Source organism: Alexandromys fortis, unplaced genomic scaffold (assembly GCF_014885135.2).
Source record: "Alexandromys fortis isolate MF-2015 unplaced genomic scaffold, M_Fortis_MF-2015_v1.1 scaffold_53, whole genome shotgun sequence".
NCBI lineage: Eukaryota > Metazoa > Chordata > Mammalia > Rodentia > Cricetidae > Alexandromys > Alexandromys fortis.
This window is the reverse complement of record NW_026067939.1, coordinates 3,159,585-3,177,854: the sequence shown is the minus strand read 5'-3', so window position 1 is coordinate 3,177,854 and position 18,270 is coordinate 3,159,585. Positions and strand designations below refer to the sequence as shown.

Below are 18,270 nucleotides of genomic sequence, written 5' to 3'. Positions count from 1 at the left end.
TTTTAGGTCCAGTGTATTTGGTTTTATGCTGAGGTTCTTGATACATTTTGAGTAGAGTTTTGTGCAAGGTGATACGTATGGACTTACTTGGATTCTTCTAATGCAACCACCAGTTTGACCCTAGCACCATTTGCTGTCGATGCTTTTTTTTTTCCCATTGTGGATTTTTGTTTTTGTTTTTTTTTTTTTTTTTTTTTTTTAAATCAGGTGTTCATTGGTGTGTAGATTTATGTCTGGGTCTTCAACTTGATTCCATTGATCAGCGTGTCCATTTTTGTGCTAATTCCATGCTGTTTTTATTACTATAGCTCTGTAGTTCAGTTTGAGGTTGAAGTTCAGAGGAGTCTTGCCAAAGGTTGTCCTCAGTTTTATTTAGAATATCATCAGAAGCCGTGGTACTCTAAAAAGGCTTAAGGTGAAATAAAAATAAAAAAAAAGTAGAGATTTGTGAAATGATGAGACAGGTCTTGAATATCGTCATTTGAAGACCATTCCTTCATCACAAAGAATTCATGACTATGGTGACTTCCTTAGGTCTAGATTTTGGGTCAATGGGTTCATGCCCAGGAGACTAGGGCCTGTCTCTCACCTCCAGGTTCTCCATCTGCGATGGGCATCGTGATGTGCACGTCCAAGGCTTCTAGGTGTGCGATGAGGGATGTAATTCACTTGCTAGAGTGCTTGTTTAACCTGCAAGAAGTCCTGAGTTCCATTCCCAGGACCTGATATAAAACCAGGCACGTTGTGGACAAGGAAGCTCTTGGAGGCAAAAAGATCAGAAGTTCAAGATCATCTTCTTGGGCATCATAACTTAGAGGCCAACCTGGGTAACATAATAACGAAAGAATGGATTTGTACAAGTGTTAGATATAACTTCCTTCCGTAGTGTTCAATGTTAACCAGATGGCCACACATTCATTGAATTACTGAATGCACCTGTGTGCCCTCATGAGCTTTTTACTTTCGAGTTCCTAAGAACTGAAATAACAGAGGCTGTCAGGGGCTAAGTGGTTTTGTTAATTAAAACAACAACAACAATAATATAATAGAAAAATTTAAAGTATTCTTCAGGCCGTGGAGATGGCTCAGAGACTAAAGGTGCAAATCTGACAATTTGGTTCAATCTCTGGGACCCAGAAAATGAAAGGAGAGAATTGACTCCCTCAAGCTGATCCACACACTTACATTGTGGCACGGCCCTCTAATCAATCGATCAACCAACCAACCAATCATTCAATCAAACAATGTATTAAATTTAAAAACAAGAATTAACAAGTACACGTGTGAAATAAAGTACAAATAAAGTTCGTTAGTGAAAACAGTAATGCTTGTGTGGTTGCTCAAGTCAGTTATCCAAGCTTTTCTGAGAATGAAGCAGGCAAATTCGAGACTAGCTTGAGCTACCATGAGTGCCAAACAGATAACACTAAACTACAAATCCCTCCATTCCTTGCGGCTCTCTAGCGTCCCGTGCCTTAAGGAATGCGGAAGTCGTGTTCTCACGTCCAATCGTGCCTCGAGGCTTGCGTAACGGCGGCAGGCTGGCCAATCCTGAAGCAGCGTCCCCTGCGGAGTCCCGCCTCCACGTTGCGCTGACGGGTCGCGGGCGGATACGCGTCTCGGAGGGACACGCGTCTCTCCGTGTCCTTCTGGATTTCCTGCTCCCCGTCTCCGGTCCTTAGCTCTGCCATGGCTCCTAAAGGCGGCACCAAGCAGCAGTCCGAGGAGGACCTGCTCCTTCAGGACTTCAGCCGCAACCTGTCGGCCAAGTCGTCGGCGCTCTTCTTCGGCAACGCCTTCATCGTGTCCGCCATCCCCATCTGTGAGCTGCGGGCGGGCGGTGGCGGGGACGTGGCGGGCGCGGTGGCGNGGGGGGGGGGGGGGGGGGGGGGGGGGGGGGGGGGGGGGGGGGGGGGGGGGGGGGGGGGGGGGGGGGGGGGGGGCGGGGAGGCGGGGGTCGGGGACGGCGTCCCCGGGAAGACAGTCGTGGCGTGCGTTTGAGTCGGGCGCGGGGTCTGGCCCGGGTTCTCCTACCGGTACACGCGTGTGGCCGCCTGTCCGTCCTCACAACCGTTGTTTAGTGCTCCAGCTGAGAGACCCGAACCGATATCCCTGAATTAGCAGCGTGGCCGGTGGCGAACCTCTCCTCACCCCCGAGCATCTTTTTGCTTTGCAGAATGACCGAAGTTAGGCCAGGGTCAGAGGTCAGCGGTCAGCTTTGTGTAGGATTTTAAAAACCCTGAGAGCACCTCTTGACTTCCCGTTTGAATGGGAAACTGCAGACCGGGCAGGCCGAGGCGGTTTCCAGGCTCAGGTGTTAGGAATTTCTGTCTCCTGGTCCACACTGCCACACCGTCGCAGGCCAATCACATCCAAACGTATTTTCTTATTTAGGCCTTGCAAAAACGCAGCGTGCAGTGAACGGGGTGTGGAGCCCCCTGCTTCGCTGGCCCGACAAAGCATTATTTTGACTTCAGAGAGCAGCCACGTCAGCAAGTAGACCAATGTTTTGGGACGGCATTTTATATCAGATAGTATAATAGTACCCCATGAATGAAATTTGAATTCTTATTTGTGACTCTTTTTTTAAATTATTTCCAGTTCTGTTTCAAGTTTTTTGATGAAGAACTATCTAGACAAGTCTTAGCCCCCACAACTCAAATTTATGAATGGGGAAAGCCTGAACTGCGACTAACCCTGTTTATTGGATGTCTCACTTCTGGTGAAGCTGCCCAGTTTGGGTGGGATTTACTAACTCTTTCCCCTGGGTTAGCTATAACTAATCTGACAGGCTTGTGTGAGGGGTAGTAATGCCTGTTCCCTTTTGTATCCCTCCCTTCCTTTTGTCTCTACTCAGGGTTGTATTGGCGGATATGGCATATGGATCTTATCCAGTCTGCTGTTCTCTACAGTGTGATGACATTAGTAAGCACTTACCTAGTAGCCTTTGCATACAAGAATGTGAAATTTGTCCTCAAGCACAAGTAAGTACTGTTGCGTCCACCCTCGTCCAGCAAGGAATGATGCGACCACCGGAGCTCTTCTCACTGCAGTTTATTCCAGGACTTTATTCACTTTCTCTCTCTCTCTCTCCCTCTCTCTCTTTTCTCTCTTGGGCAAACCTCTCCCAGCCCTTAAGTAGGCATGGGCTGCTAATCCCGGATTGCCAGGTGGGCATTGCCCGTAGGTTCACGCGTACGCAAGCAGCTGATAATCATTGCATTATAGCATAGGTCAGACTTTAGCCATAGGAGTTGATTATACATCTCCGTCAGGTGTGATTCCGTGACGCTCGCTACAAAGTACGCTTGTCAAGCATCCCTGTGATACCCTGCGTGGTAGAGAGCGTTTGTGTAGGTGCTCTGTAGTTAGAGGCATTAGTTCTACGTGCCTCTTTCTACCTGCAGAATTGATAAGCCCTTGAGCCACCAGACCCTTCAGTGGAAATAGGTGTCAGAGGGTGGGACTCGAGTCTTTAAAGCACCAGTTTGTAATTGCTGTTTTCATCAGAAAAACAAGTCTACCCAGTAAATCATGTTAGAGGAAACTCAGTGGAGTTCTTTCTAGATATTATTCTGGGAACTAATTTTGGAAGCAACTTTTTTTTTTAATTTATCTTATGTGCATTCGTGTGAAGATGTCAGATCCCTAGAACTGGAGTTACAGACTGTTGTGAGCCGCCATGTGAGTGCTGGGAATTGAGCCTGGGTCCTCTTAAAGAGCAGCCAGTGCTCTTAACGACTGAGCCATCTCTCCAGCCCCATTGGAAGCAACTAACATTTTCACTGCCAGTTACATTTTTTAATCTCATAAGTGTATTCACTGTAGAAGATAATATTTCTTGAATTTTAAGATCACATATATTAAAAGACAGATTATCTTAGTAGTGTTTAGAGAAGAAAACCAAAGTTTTACCTCAGTAAATGTTTATGTTACAAACATGTGTATAGTCTGCTTTCCTAAAGTAAAATAGAAGACTACAGACTTAGGAGTGATTGTAATATTTGTTTGTTTATTTGAGCTAGGGATTATGTAGCCCAGGCTGATGAGGTGAGTGTGTTGGGCATGAACAACCACACTCGCTGTAATTTATTATTTTAGAGTGTCGTGGTCCTCTTGGGAAGCTGAGTATGAATAATATTTAATATGAAAAGATGTTCTCTAGAGTTACTTTCATATACACTTTTGGGGTAACAGGATATTCTCTGGCTTATTACAGTAGGACCTTTAGAACTTGGCTTTTCTTTGAAGTAATCTTTGTTATGATTTACTTGCCCGAGGGGGGGCAGAAGAGAGTGTTAGATCCCTTGGAGCTTGAATTACACATGTTCTGAGACCCTGAAATGGGTGCTGGGAACTGAACTCAGGTTCTCTGCTAGAGCAGTGTGTGTGTGCTCTTAATTGCTGAGCCATCTCTCCAGCTTCTGTAGTAATTTTTAAAAAAGGAGTAGAGATTTTGAGCTTAAACATGCTGTGTATTTAACCTTTTTTTTTTCTTTCATTTCCCGTAGTATCCACACTTAATTAGAAATGTTTTGTTTGGATTGATACAGCAGTCTCCATCAGGTCTCTTGAAGCAAAATCATAGGGTCCGCTCTGACAGCTGCTGTATAAAGCTGTTTGATGATATTTTTTTCTCCTTACATCATTCATATCTTATGGGTTAAAATTACACTTACAGATGAGGGATTGGAGAGATGGCTCAGTGGTTAAGCATAGTGTCTGCTCTTCCAGGGACTCAGTTTCAATTCCCAGCACCCACATGGTGACTCACAATTTTTTATAACTCTAGTTGTAGGGAATCTGATGCCTTCTGGCCCTTGTGGTCACCAGGCATATGTTTGGTGCACAGACATATGTGCGAGCAAAATAAAATAATAATAATAACAACAATAATAACATTTCAAAGATCTTAGCCAAAAGACTGGGAAATAGCATATTCCTCTTTGTGATTTTTGTCTTGTTAACTATCTTTACTCATCGAGGTCCTTTTTTCTAATACAGTAACACCAAAAATCCTTTCAGGTTCTTAGAATCAAAGTCATCTGCTTCCTTCCTCTGCAGCCTAACCCCTTCAGAGTCAGACATAGCCTTCCTGTCATCCTTTGAGTGTGTCTTGTGCCCATTTCCGTTCAGGACCTCCATGCTTTCTGTTATTTCAGGACTCAGACAACCTTTCCAGAGAGTCCCACCTGACTTTGATCTTTGTTTTGTTGTCTTTATGCTAGGCTCTTGCAGTTGACCAAGAATTAGTGGTGTGTTATGGTTTCAGGTAGCAGGGTTTTAGTTAAGAGGTGGGCAGCAGTGGCCTGAACAGCTGCTGTCCTGGTCATGCAAAGTCTCGGCTTCATGGTTGCAGTTCTGCTAGACCAGCTGACTAATCAGCTTATCTCTGCCGTCTTTCTGTCTAGCAGCCTCTTTGCCAGCTGCTGTTTCAGGATTGAGCTCATTTTGTCCTCTACTCTCCTGAACTGTGTTCTTAAGAGACACGGTTGTCTATGACAGAGAATCCATCAGAAATAGAATCTTGCATGATTGTCCTTTATAATCCCTTTGTAACTCAGTCTCTTTGGTATTTATTTTGAATGCCCCTCACTGTCTATGTACTTCTTTGGGATCAAATTGTTCTTTTTTACCTGAGTCCTACTCTAGGCTTCTTGAGACTGCTATGTCTTTTGCTTTATATCTCTTAGAATGGTTAATGGTACATTTTAGTTTAATAAATTTCACTGGCTTGCTGGCTTAGTAGACTTCTTTCTAAGTAGAATTTCCTTTAGTCATAGTCTTGAGGTAATAAGTATTGTAGCTGACATAGAAACTATAGATTTAGGGCTGGTGAGTTGGCTCAGTGGGTAAAAGAACTTATGTATGCATAAGTTCATATATATATGCCCATGCAAGTCCAGTGACCCAAATTTGTTTTTCAGAACCTATAATGGGAAGAGAGAACCAAGTCCCAAAAGTTGTCCTCTGGCCTCTGCATGCCCATCCCCCCAGTAGTCCTAAAGTAAAACAGCTATAGATTTATAGGTTGTGATTTGTAAGGCTTATTCAGTGAGAGCTTGAATGCTTGTAGGTTGTGGTGACAGAGAAGACAGCTCCAGAGTAAACAAACCTAAATTCCAGTGTTTGCTCTGCTGTTCTTAAATGTGTTTGTTGTCTTGAGTTATATAGTTTTCCTGTATATTTTTACTCTAGAGGTGTAGGATTAGGATTCTTACAATAACTCAGAAGCGGGGGAGGTGAAATAGGATCACATGTGTGACATGTTGTTAAACATAGCATCCAGCATGTAATATATGTTTTGTTCAAAGTTGGCATGGAAACTTTTGTTTTTAGAAAGGTGTCATGATGTAAATAGAGTTTATAAAGACATTTTAGGCATTTTGTTTTAGGAAATTAAATAAATGTGTGCTTTTTTTCCCCAAAGGTTCTGATGAACTGTTGAAAGAAAATAGAGTAGAAATAATTTCCCTGAGCTGTCTTAGTTGATAGTATGCTAGGCCCTGGAGTGACTTCTCTTGTTGGAAACTGCCTGAGATATGTTTTCCAGCAGACTTAAGACATCTGGTACTGAACAGGACTCTCTTTTGGGTAAACCTGGTGGCAAATAATAACATGCTAGACCTAGGGTTTTTCAGATAGATTTGCTGTGCATAATGTCCGTAAGGGGGTTTATGTAAGTAATTATTTTGAAGACTTAGGTCTTTTAATCTGGCACCTAAGAGTGTGTGTTTTGATGTTTAGCTACGGATCATTCGTCCATTCCCATCTCTCTTTGGAGGCTTGCTATAGAGGAAAAGGCATGAAGTTAAGTTCAGGAAATGATTCTTTGTTTGCTAGAGAGGCTGAGAGAAGATTCTCCCTCAAGAACCCAGCTTCTCAGGAATAAAAGAGACGACAGAAAGGGTGATTTTTATGTAATAAAGTCATGTGAGCTTGGGTCTTTGGAATAAAAATGTTCCCTGGAGGGTCCTAAATATCTCACCCCACAATTCATCTGTTTTCCTTAGCTTTACCTCCCTTGAGTTACCAATTTGGGGGTTATAAAGTTAAAAAGTAACCGTGACCCTTTAAAAATATTTGTCCATTGACTTTTACCTTTTATGCATGTCAGTTCTCTTTGTTCTTGAGTGAAGTGGAGACATGGGGAAATCAGCTATAGTTTGTTCTCACTGTGCATTGAGGCTCTAGATTCTTTTTGTTTGTTTTTGTTTTTCTAGACAGGGTTTCACCGTGTAGCCCTGTCTGTCTTGGAATTCACTTTGTAGACCAGGCTGGCCTCAAGAGATCGGCCTGCCTCTGCCTCTGGAGTACCTGGATTAAAGGAGTGTGCCACCACTGCCTGACTAGACTCTAGATTCCTGAGGCTCTCATGGTTGAATGACTGATCTTGGGTATTCTACTGGAGTCCATCCGTATTTCTCCAGTTTTCCTTGGTGTACTGACCAGGACTAAACACAGTGTGGTAATGTGAATCTGAGGAGTTGAGCACAATAACCAGACTTCGTCTGTTCTTCCTGCTGGGCTGTCGTGTTGAACACCTTCATAGTGGGAGCACTGTGGGGCTGGTAGGGACCCTGTGGAAGTTTGATGTTGTCATTGCTACATTCTCTCCTGTAGGGACAACTGTAGCTCTCATTCTGTGAAAAATACACTACATTGAATAGAAGTGTCTTAGTTTATGGGTGACTATATTTTATTTAAATATACCACTTTCTTAATCACCCCACCTGATAAAATTCACCTGTAGATTTTCATTGTTGTTTTGATCTGTATACATTTTTGGCCTTGAACTCTTGAACCTTATGCTTCCACTTCCCAAGCCCTGGGATTATAGGCATTTGCTATCATGTCCACTGATGAGTATGCTTTTCTTACCCTACCCCCTAAATAAGATCTGGAGATTCCGATCTGAGTTCTTGATCAAACTTTCTGTCTGCCTCTCTTAACTCAAGCCAATGGCTAATTTAACTAAAAGGCTATGGTCAGCCTGTAACCTTTTTTTTTTTTTTAAATGAAATTGTCCTTTGGATTGGAGCTATAGCATAGCTTTAAGATACTCTAGTATTTTCTTTCATGTTTTAAATCAAGACGTCTATTCTGTACTGTACTGTACCTTGGAATTTAATCACATGAGTAATAAAACACACCCTGTAATCACAAAGATTCCCGGTGAGTTGTGCTAATAGCATTTGACTTTTATATCCATATTAAATACCCCCGCTTTGGAAAATGTTCCCTTTCAAGCAGCAGTCAAATCCCATAACTAAGAAACTACCTCGAGGGTTTCTTGAGCTTCCTTTAGGCTTGTACAGTGTAATAAATTTGGAACTTTCTGTCTAGTTTATTTTCTTGAAATGTAAAGTATCATTCAGTCGCCAGTCTAAAATATGAGTACAGAGTGTTTTGCAGGACTGACTTTCTTCTCTAGAGCATGTAGAAACCTTTTTTTTCCTGTGTTTTCTTTCAGAGTAGCACAGAAGAGGGAGGACGCTGTTTCCAAAGAAGTGACTCGGAAACTTTCTGAAGCTGATAACAGAAAGATGTCTCGGAAGGAGAAAGATGAAAGGTTCGATGTGTGTGTGTATGTGCATGCACGTGTGTGTGTGTACACTTGTATACCTATGTGTGTGCCTTAGAGGCCCAAGATGATGTCAGGTATTTCCTCCATCACTCTCCACCATGTTTTCTTTTTTGCTGAACCAGGAGCAACCCACAAGGGTTGGTGGCCAGCAGGCCCTGGTGAAGCTTCTGTCTTCTCAGGGCTGGGGTTACAAGGGTGCACCGGATGATGGCTGCTGGATTCTGAACTGTGCTCATCATGACTGCTCTGCAAGCGCTCGTTAATCTGTCTCTCCACCCCCTCGACTCCTTGTTTAAAGTGTTACAAAGCTTTGGAAAAAATAAGTTTTTGAGTTCTCATTAAAGATGATAGATGTTGGAATTGTATAAGTAGTAGTAACGGTGATAGTACTAGCTGACGTTTTTTGAGTTTTTATTACCACTAGAACCTTTTCTTTGCTCTATCGATACACAGCTGATTTGTTCGAAGTGTTAGGTATACATCTTTCTGGCTCAGGAATCATTACTGAAGAAGGGAGAGAAAGATTTTAAGAACTAGAGGAATAGGAAATTTGCTGTGAGATTGTGGTCTGCTAGAAATGTCAGAGAAGTTACACGCATGAACTCTGATCAGCATGGATGCCTAAATGTGACCTGAACGAGGAAGAAGACATCTATAGACAGTGATGTGGAAGGGAAAGCTGAGGCTCCAGCCCTACACAAAGAACTGCAGGCAATTAGAATGCCGAGGGGAGAAGTAGTCACACTGTGGGGAAGCTGCATGGTATGCAAGCCCTGTGAAAAAGAAGTCTTCCCGGCACCACTGGTGGAAGGTCTTTATCAAGTAGACCCTAATTTAAAGAACACCAAGTAACTTAATGAACATTGCTTCTGCAGGGGTTTGGAAAGGCACCAAACATGAATTATCTTCTCTGGCTGCTTTATAAAACTTAGGATATTAAAGTCATGGCAATGGAGGCCTTTGTAGGGAGCAGTCAGAGGTTTGGCTGCATAGCTCTTTGGTTGCGTAATTTTGAGTAGAAATAAAAGTTAGAGAATCTGTAACCCTAAAGCCCCCTTTTCCTAAATCATGTAGGACAGTATTTGTTAAACTTGGGTACATGCCATAGTTAACCAAATTTCACAGTAATTGACCCAGCTATCAAGGTTCTGGAGGTGGTCGTATTGGAAATGGCAAACCCGTCTCACCTGTCCACTACGGACTTGGCTGCTGTGCTCTGTGTACTGGATTTTGACCCTGGGATGTCTCAGAATGTGCCACGTTTAGGTAGTCATTAGCAGTGAGTCAGAATGGGAACTGGAAGTGAAACTTAACTCTTCAGAGTTGTGTCGGGTGGATGTGTAAAGTGCAGATTATTCCTCTGTCACCAGTATCAGTGCTGTTGGTATTTCTCTCCCAGAAATAGTTTACCCCAATATAGACTCAATTGCTCTGGATAACAGATCAGAGATTCATTAAGATGGTAAGTTGCTCTTGGAGGATAAACTACTTCCAAGAGGTTTGGTGTAAGAAAAGGTGCAGCATCTGTGTCTCTCTTTAGGCTCCATTTATAGCTGTTTAGGTGCGTATCTGTCTTATCTGTCATGGCCGCTCGCCCCAGGATGGAAATAAGCAGTTAGAGGTTCAACAGATGTTTGGATGTGTGGTTGTTACTTCCTGATTTCCTGAATCTCTTTTGTTTGTATTATCTGCTTGTAACAGTTGCTGTTTGGTCTTCCTTTTCTCCTTTCTTAGTAAACTGTTCCTGAAGAATGATTCCTTGAGAGGTATTCTCCCAAGCTAAATTTTTCTTTTCTTTCTTTTTCTTTTTATTTCTCGAGAGCCCGGTTTCTCTGTAGCTTTGGAGCCTGTCCTGGAACTAGCTCTTTGTAGACCAGGCTGGCCCCGAATTCCCAGAGATCCACCTGCCTTTGCCTCTGCTGGGATTAAAGGCATGTGTCACCACTGCCTGGCTCCAAGCTAATTTTTTCTACCAGTGAAACCTTGGTAGGCCCATTGGTAATGATACATTAGGGTTTTTAAAATTATTTCAAAATAACCAGTATGTGGGTCAACCAGAAGACATTTGGATGGTCCTAACTTGTATACCTTGTGTAACATGGGAGCTAGGGTAGCACTGTGGTCAGACTTTCATCTCGGTTGTTTTGGAGGTGATTCTGTTTCAAGTCATGGTAGGAAGAGAGTTAGGGAGACCTGCTCAGATGTCACTGGGGACGATTTTAATCAGCAGGGTAGAAGCATGCCATAACTCACTGAGTCTTACGCCAGAGTTTAAAATAGCTGTGTTGATTCTGAGTATATTTTAGCATTCAGGTGCATCGGGCCTGTGCGCCTTACTGTGTTTGATTTCTTTGAACAGTGTAAGAGTGGTAAAATATATTTCCTCCAGTTTAGATTGACATTTACTCTTCTTTGAACTCAGAAGGTTTTAGTTGTTGGCTATACTTTAATGTAATATTCTTCCTGTTTCCCAAAGTAGAGTACGTTTATTAAGTTGTAGTGTTTGTAAAAATCAAGGAAATAAAGCGCAAGTGTTGTTAGAGACTACAGATTCCCCATGGTGAAGATGGGTGATAATACCCTCATTTTAACTCCTGTAGCCAAGCTTCAGTTTGGATGCGAGCCCGAAGTGTAAGTGTTGGTTGGTAGTCCCTGTGGGGTGAGTGGAGGGCTCTTGTCATGTAAAAGTGTTGGTTGGTAGTCCCTGTGGGGTGAGCGGGAGGGCTCTTGTCATGTAAAAGTGTTGGTTAGTAGTCCCTGTGGGGTGAGTGGGGGGGCTCTTGTCATGCCATCAGATTTGGTTGGCTTCTGGGGAGGACAAAGCGTCTACAGTTGCAGTTTTTAGTCTTTTTTGATGACGCCACAGTGACGCCGCATTTCACTTTTACCAGGTATAATAATCTGTACATACATACAGATGTTTCAGAAACAGTGATTACCGTACTGCGTGTGGTGGATGCTCAGGGTTTGTTGTTGTTGTTTCTGTGCATTAAAGAAGAAAGCAAGTCTCAGCTCACTCGGTTAATTTCTTTAGGCATTGAACAACTTCATTTCATACCCCATAGTCTACTCTTTAAAAAATGACTTTGCGAAGTTAATTAGCCAAGTGGAATAAAATCTGCCTTGATTAAAAGCATCCTGAAATATCTTCTTGGCTGATTTAGAGGGATAAAAGATAGATAAATATGGGAGCACTTGAGACAGATTTAAAAGTAAGAATTTTCTAGAAGTTAGGAATATTGTCCTAAAAATCATGTGATTCCTCTTTCACGTTAGTAATGACAGCTGAAGATAGACCTGGTGAGATGGTGGCTTGCTGTGTTCTTGTCGTTATCCCTTCAAGATGCAAAACTAAAGGCTCAAGCCCTTGATTAGAGATCCTTGAGCTAGGATGCAGCCAGAGAGGCTAAAGCCAAAGAAGCCCGTGCAGTACCAACTATTGAGACTAAGTGCAGACTTCACCAAGGCTCTTAGCCCTTTGGCCTGTTTTACGACATCATCTAACATTGGTGTTAGGCCATATCCATGGCAGTCCTGAGAAATGTGTGGCTGGTCCACAGGCTTTAGGGTGGGACTTTTAAACAAAGACACCTATTTTAAATGCTTAGAAAATTTTGTCAGTTGCAATGAATGTCATCCCCTTCTGCTGTAGTGTTGAATGTTTGGGAAAATGGTAACACGCCCAGTAACTGCTATTTAGCATCAACAAGGAAAACAGAATTCAGTGGAAGAAAGGAGATAATTTGCTCTAAATTTAATAGTGCAAATGCATTCTTACCCTTGAAAGCAAGGAAAAGTTTGTCTTGTAATAAATGAGAACCACTTGGTATTTAAAGTTTTTGGTCATATTTATAAACTTGTTTGTCCTGTTTTTGCATCTATAGAATCTTGTGGAAGAAGAATGAAGTCGCCGATTATGAAGCCACAACATTTTCCATCTTCTATAACAACACTCTGTTCCTGGTTCTGGTCATTGTTGCTTCCTTCTTTATACTGAAGAACTTCAACCCTACAGTGTATCCTTTTAAAAGTTCTCAGAACCCTATAAATAGCAGTTTGCTTTATTCTTAAGCTGTCTGGTATGTTAGTGAAAACAAAAACTTGTCAGTTAAGTAGTATAACTTTAGGCCGATGTCTGTAGACTTAGAACTAAAAGTTTCTGGCTTGACTTAGTGGTTTTTAAGTTTGTAAGTTAGTTTATATAAGTAGCAAGTATAACAGAGCAGTTGTACATTGTGTGTGTGACTTTGTCTACTTACCGGAAAGGAGTCAGGAAGTAGACGGTCTTCACTAGTTCCATTGTGTATCTGCTGGCCTTGCGGGTTTGGTGCATGGCCAGGGGAGTTTCAAATGCCAGGCGCATTTTATATATTCAGTATTCAGGACGCTTTGAAATTGAGCTTTGGTCAAGAGTCATTTGTCTTTTATTAAAGGGATTTTTTTTTTTCTTATTAAAGGTGTTACCCAGGAAAATGTAGCCAGACTTTTAATAAATAGAAGTTCTGGTATAATAAAACATCAGACCCCTTCCAACTTGTGTCTTTTGGGAATACCGGTGGGCCTTGCCAGAATGGCCCCAAAACTGCTTGCTCACAGAGGCTGCAAATAGCATGAACTTTGTGAACCTCCTTCCCTTATAGGCCAGCTGTAGCAGGACTCAGGACTCTGACATGAGGATTTGTCTCCTTTACTGTTTGGTGTCTGATGTTCTTTGGCCAGCTCTTCTCATGAGGGCTTAAGTGGAACCAAGATGTGTTCTTTGTGATTGTTACTTCTTCCAATTCGACTCAAGTGTCTTTTTCAGTATTGAAACATTGCTTGTATTTTTTCATGCTTTATAGCCTTCATATCGTAAGTTGTGTTTACAGACAGTGAAACTACACGCACATGCTTGTGTCAATAAGGAAAAGCCCCTTTATTGTTGAAAACTAATTTGGAGGTCTCTCTTTTTCCTTAACCTTATTTCTGCAGGAACTACATTTTGTCCATAAGTGCTTCATCTGGACTCATTGCCCTCCTATCTACTGGCTCCAAGTAGACCCTGTAGCTTGGCCCCCTGCCTTTGTATCTATGGGTGGCCTGTGGTGTATGGAAAAGTATCAGGGTGGCCAGGTTGGGAGACACACAAGATGTTTTTATAGTCTGGAGTTTGAGGGATAAAAATGCAATAGAATGTAATTTAGTGTTTGTTTATTGGTTCTTTTTGACAGATTGTTGAAATTAAATGAATTAAGGGGAAACTCAGAGTACCAGGACATTTATTAAGGCAAGAAGTCTTGCGATGTGCTGTAATCACAGAGAAGAAAATAACTTGTTTCCTACAGCTGTCAGAGGTCATGGTAACCTGGACTGAGCTGTTATTATTTATAATAGGAGGAAGAAGTTAATAGCTGGTTCTCTGTGTTCCAAGCACAATATTACAACTTTTGACTGTAAATCTCAGAGTGAATCCTCTTCCCAGGGGATTAAACAGAAGTCTCTGAGTTTGTAATTTATAATAACTCAAACACATGGCCTCTCCACTTTGACGAAGAGAACCTTAGAGCTTTTTTTTTTTTTTTTTTTTTAATAAAGAAAGGCAGCCAAGGTAGTGACCTAAAAATAGTACCCGGCTACGAGTGTTGGCCTGTGAAGCTAAAGCACACACTGTTCGGCGGTATGGCTTTGGCCCTGGGCGGTAGGGAGGTCAGCTTGACCCTGCCTTATTGGTTTGATGTGTGAAGTCACTGGAATCATTGTTTTCTGTGAGCAGGCTCTCAGCACCACAGGCATAATCGTAAGTGAGAAAGCACATCTTTCCTGATTATTGACACTTGAGAGACCAAAAGACTTTTTATGAACTTAGCCCTGGAATGCAGTGACCTCTCCAAGGAATTTACAGTGGTTTAAAAGGATTGTCAACATTTTTCTATGAGGACTTTCACAAATTTGTCCCCTTTTGCCCAGGATTCCTGTCAATTATGAGCAAACTCTGATCATATGTTTTGGGGTCTAGCAGAAGAGCAGCCTCACTTCATGTCCCCCCACCCTACAACATGTGCAGATTGCTTGTTCCAAGATTTCTAGATTTGCATAACTTTACACTTAGGGTCATTGACTTCATATTTCTGTTTACTGTTCACCACACCTGGGCACTTCCTATAAATGGCACCTCAAAGGGAAATTACTCCTAATCCTTAGTTTCTACCTATAAACTTAAGAGGAACATACGATACTATTTGTAACTTTAAAGATGTATTTACCAGGAGTTGAGCTATTTTTGTCCTGGTAGATGAAGTTTCAGTAGTCTGCGTTACTAATTTAGGAAGCCTGGAGGAGTGTCTTTATATGGTCACCTTACTTCTCATGCTTCTGGACGTGTTCAGTTCTTTGTTGTGGCGCATTGTTACCTGAGTGCCATCACCAGGTGATGTGGAACGCATAGGAGATGAGAAGAGATGCAGTGCAGATTGTGTTTAGGTAACACACATGAGGTAGGGTGCTTTGTTCTTCTGTTTTAATCAGTATTTGGCTGGTAACAGTTTGTGTGCAGGGTGTTTATCTAATAAAATAATTGGGTGAAACATCAAGCTCCTCCTAAGTGACTGCTGCAAGTGTGCCACTAGGTGGCAGTGCCTGTGTGGGTGGGAAGAAGGTCACCACCATTATTTGATAATTTTGTCAGCAGCTCAGGAATGGTGAAACAGAGGTGCCAGCCTCAGATTTTTAACTCTCTTTAATTAGTAACCAAAATTTGCTGGGTGAGTAATTTTGCAGGTTTTTTCTGCCTTGAATGTTTCCTACAGCTGTCTTTGCTTTAAACTCCCAAAATGTCCTCTGTCTCTGTGCCCCAAGAGAAATTTCTGTGTACAAAGTCATAGCCAGATCTGATGGCTCCCTTAAAGGATTTAATGTCTGAGTCCTTCACACTTAGAAATGTGGACTCTGTTCCCTAGTCTATTCTCCATAGAATTATGAAGTGTTGAGTTAGACACATACAGTAAAATCCTATGGCAGAGCTACTGTTTTAAAAGGACCCCCTATGTAACACCAGTAAAACAGGACACTCAAAAGTGCTTGCTTTTTTTTTTTTTCCCATATCTGTAATAGGTAGAATATTAGTGTTAAGCATTTTCATTTCTTGATTTATTCATTGCTTAATAAGTCTTGTGTCTAAATTTACACCTTGTACTGTTTGGTATATTGTTTGAACTTGGGGAGAATACTTTGAAACAGGATTTGAAGTTAATTGAAATAATGGAGGTTGAATTTATACTCAACATTCTTACAAAAGCCTTGTTTTTAACAAGTATGATTAAACTGTTTTTAAAAATGTGTTTTTTTCTGCAGTTCTTTATGTGAACCATGTGAGTATCTTTACATGTTTTATATTAACCGTCTTTCCTATGAAACATGTAAATTTGTGAAGTTGTCTTCTAAGTGCAGTCCAAGCTGCCCAGAAACGTAAGGTCCTCTTGCCGCAGTTCAAGAGCTTTGATTACAGGTGTGTGTGCGCCAGCACTCAAGGCTGGCAGTACAGATTTGTTTGTTTCTGTTTTTTGTGGGAATGGGGATTGCTGAGAGATGGTCTAATGTAGTTTAAGTTGAACTCTTGATCCTTCTGACTCTGCCTCCTCAGAACTGGGAGTGAGAGTGTGTACCACTCTTCCTCGCTTCAGCCCCTTTTGATCTCTGTGACTTCAGTTAAGCATTCAGCGCAGTATAGCTGTCGATTTAATTCATTTAGATGATTATTGTTTATTTCATGGTGACATTCTATTTGTATTTTATATACAAGAGAATGTATGTATGTATCTTAAGCCTTAAAATGAAAGACCCAAAAGATCTATTATGGGATTGCACAGATGCCTTTATTACTCTAAGCAAATGAATTGATTTTCCTTTAGACAGCACTCTACTCATTTATACATACAGTAGTTCAGTGGATTAAATTTACAATGAATAGCTGGAAAGTTAGTCTCCATCATTAGTCACATACTCATGGGTGGACTTCCAAATTGCCTATTACACTCTAGGTAATAACAATCGTGTACTTGTTGATATCTTTCCCTGTTAGCTTAAGATACAGAACTTAGCCATGTGATAAATACCTGAAAATGATTTTAAGTTCATGTATTTCTTGTGTAGATCTTAAAGTGATGGAGAACTTGCTGAGAGGTAAAGTAGAATTTTGTCCGTCGACAGATGGACAAATAGAGTTAGAAAATGACCTCACCTTTACAGAAAGGAAAGAAAAACTCATCCTGTGATTTCTCCTTATTTCCAGGTATAGTCTTAAGTTTTCTCAGGTGGGATGCAGAGAGGCGAAGTAGTAGACTGGGTGTATCTCAGATTCTGAACACAAAGCTGAGCCCCTTATTTCATGCAGAGAGCTCTCATGCATACAGTGTAGTGTTGTGTGATAGAATAGGAGCTTTTGGAATATTTTGCTTTTTCTCTGGGCAAGTTAATTTATCCAGCATATGCCGAGAAATGATGGCATTTTTTTTTACATTGCTTATGCTTTGCTTTTCATGTTAATAACGCCTCAAAAAATACCAAGCTGTATATTGTAATGTCCCAGTGGTAAACTGGACACTTGCCTTTCTCGGTATTTATAGGTTTAATTAAAAAACTCAGCATGTGTGTATTTTTAAATCTCAGATACTTAAATTTGCAGAAGTTGTGCCTACAAGCGATTGAAAGTATATATATGCAGGCTTTAATAAAATGTAAAAAGTGAACACAATATTCAAAGCTGTTTCCATAACATTGTAACCCTTTTATAAATTAGCTATTATGTATCTAGTAAAGATGGGGTGGTCATACTTTTATACCTCTATGTGTAAACAGACACTCTAGAATCCTAACAGGTTACCCCAGAAAAACTGTACAGGGCCAAGCAACAAGTAACTTCAACGATAGTGGAAGCAAGTACCTAGAAACTTTAGAGTGACAGGTGACTTAAAACCTACTAATGTGAATATGAAATACGAAAACATATGTAAATTAGTTGTTTGTTCTCCCAAGCAAGACTAAAGAGTGAGGATATCCTGTTTCCTATGTAGCTCACATACTGTTCTGTTCTGTTCTGTTCTGTGATTTTTTGCTCTTTTGAAAAAAAAAATAGATATGTACAGCTTTCTTTAAGTTACGAATGTCTGAAGATAATAGACTCCCCTATTCCAATCTTCCTTCCATTGCAGAAGCATGAGCTGCGTAGAGCAATGCAAGGATCGGGGACCAGTTCAAGATAAGAAAATAGAATGGATTTTCTGGGCTGTGAATTTTCATGTGTTCAGAATTCAGGGTGCACAGTGGTAGCAACAGCAGAAACCTCAGAGAATCCTGGGACACCAGAGGTTGAGCAGCAAGCTGCTAAGTGATGGAAAAGTGTCTAGTAAGGTCGTTCTGCACTGCCTACCCACCATGATTTTACCCATGCAGTTTCTGTGGCTCATGCATTGCCTTATGACCTATAGTCCTTTTTGCTGTAGGGCTTGTTGCGCAGTATGTTGTCAATCTCATTTACCACGTGTGATGTCATCTTAGGGAGGACCTGAAGAGGAGGAGAAGGAGAAACACCAAGGATGGTGTTAGTGTTGACTATTCAACATTAGTAGTCATTTCTACTTGCTCTATGTTTGCAAAGCCGTAGCTGGAATGAAGCCCCACCCTCATTCCTCGCACGGGACAGAGCTTCA

The 18,270-nt window shown here is 41.4% G+C and overlaps 2 protein-coding genes across 4 annotated transcripts in view; one reads left to right on the top strand and one right to left on the bottom strand.

Annotated features, from left to right (window-relative positions):
- The first annotated feature begins 1,592 nt into the window (after nt 1-1,592).
- On the top strand, nt 1,593-15,901 carry Ssr3 (signal sequence receptor subunit 3). The gene is made up of 5 exons (XM_050147502.1): nt 1,593-1,822; nt 2,858-2,984; nt 8,474-8,572; nt 12,472-12,603; nt 13,559-15,901. The coding sequence occupies exons 1-5, from the start codon at nt 1,690-1,692 to the stop codon at nt 13,623-13,625; spliced, it is 558 nt and encodes a 185-aa protein (XP_050003459.1). The 5' UTR covers nt 1,593-1,689; the 3' UTR covers nt 13,626-15,901.
- Kcnab1 (potassium voltage-gated channel subfamily A regulatory beta subunit 1) overlaps nt 14,134-18,270 on the bottom strand; it is a 306,641-nt gene continuing 302,504 nt past the window's right edge. For all 3 annotated transcript variants that reach the window (XM_050147489.1, XM_050147490.1, XM_050147491.1), the window contains one exon: nt 14,134-18,125. In XM_050147489.1, coding sequence (XP_050003446.1) covers nt 18,036-18,125 — 90 coding nt within the window. In that variant the 3' untranslated portion in view covers nt 14,134-18,035. The remainder of the gene's footprint in view (nt 18,126-18,270) is intronic.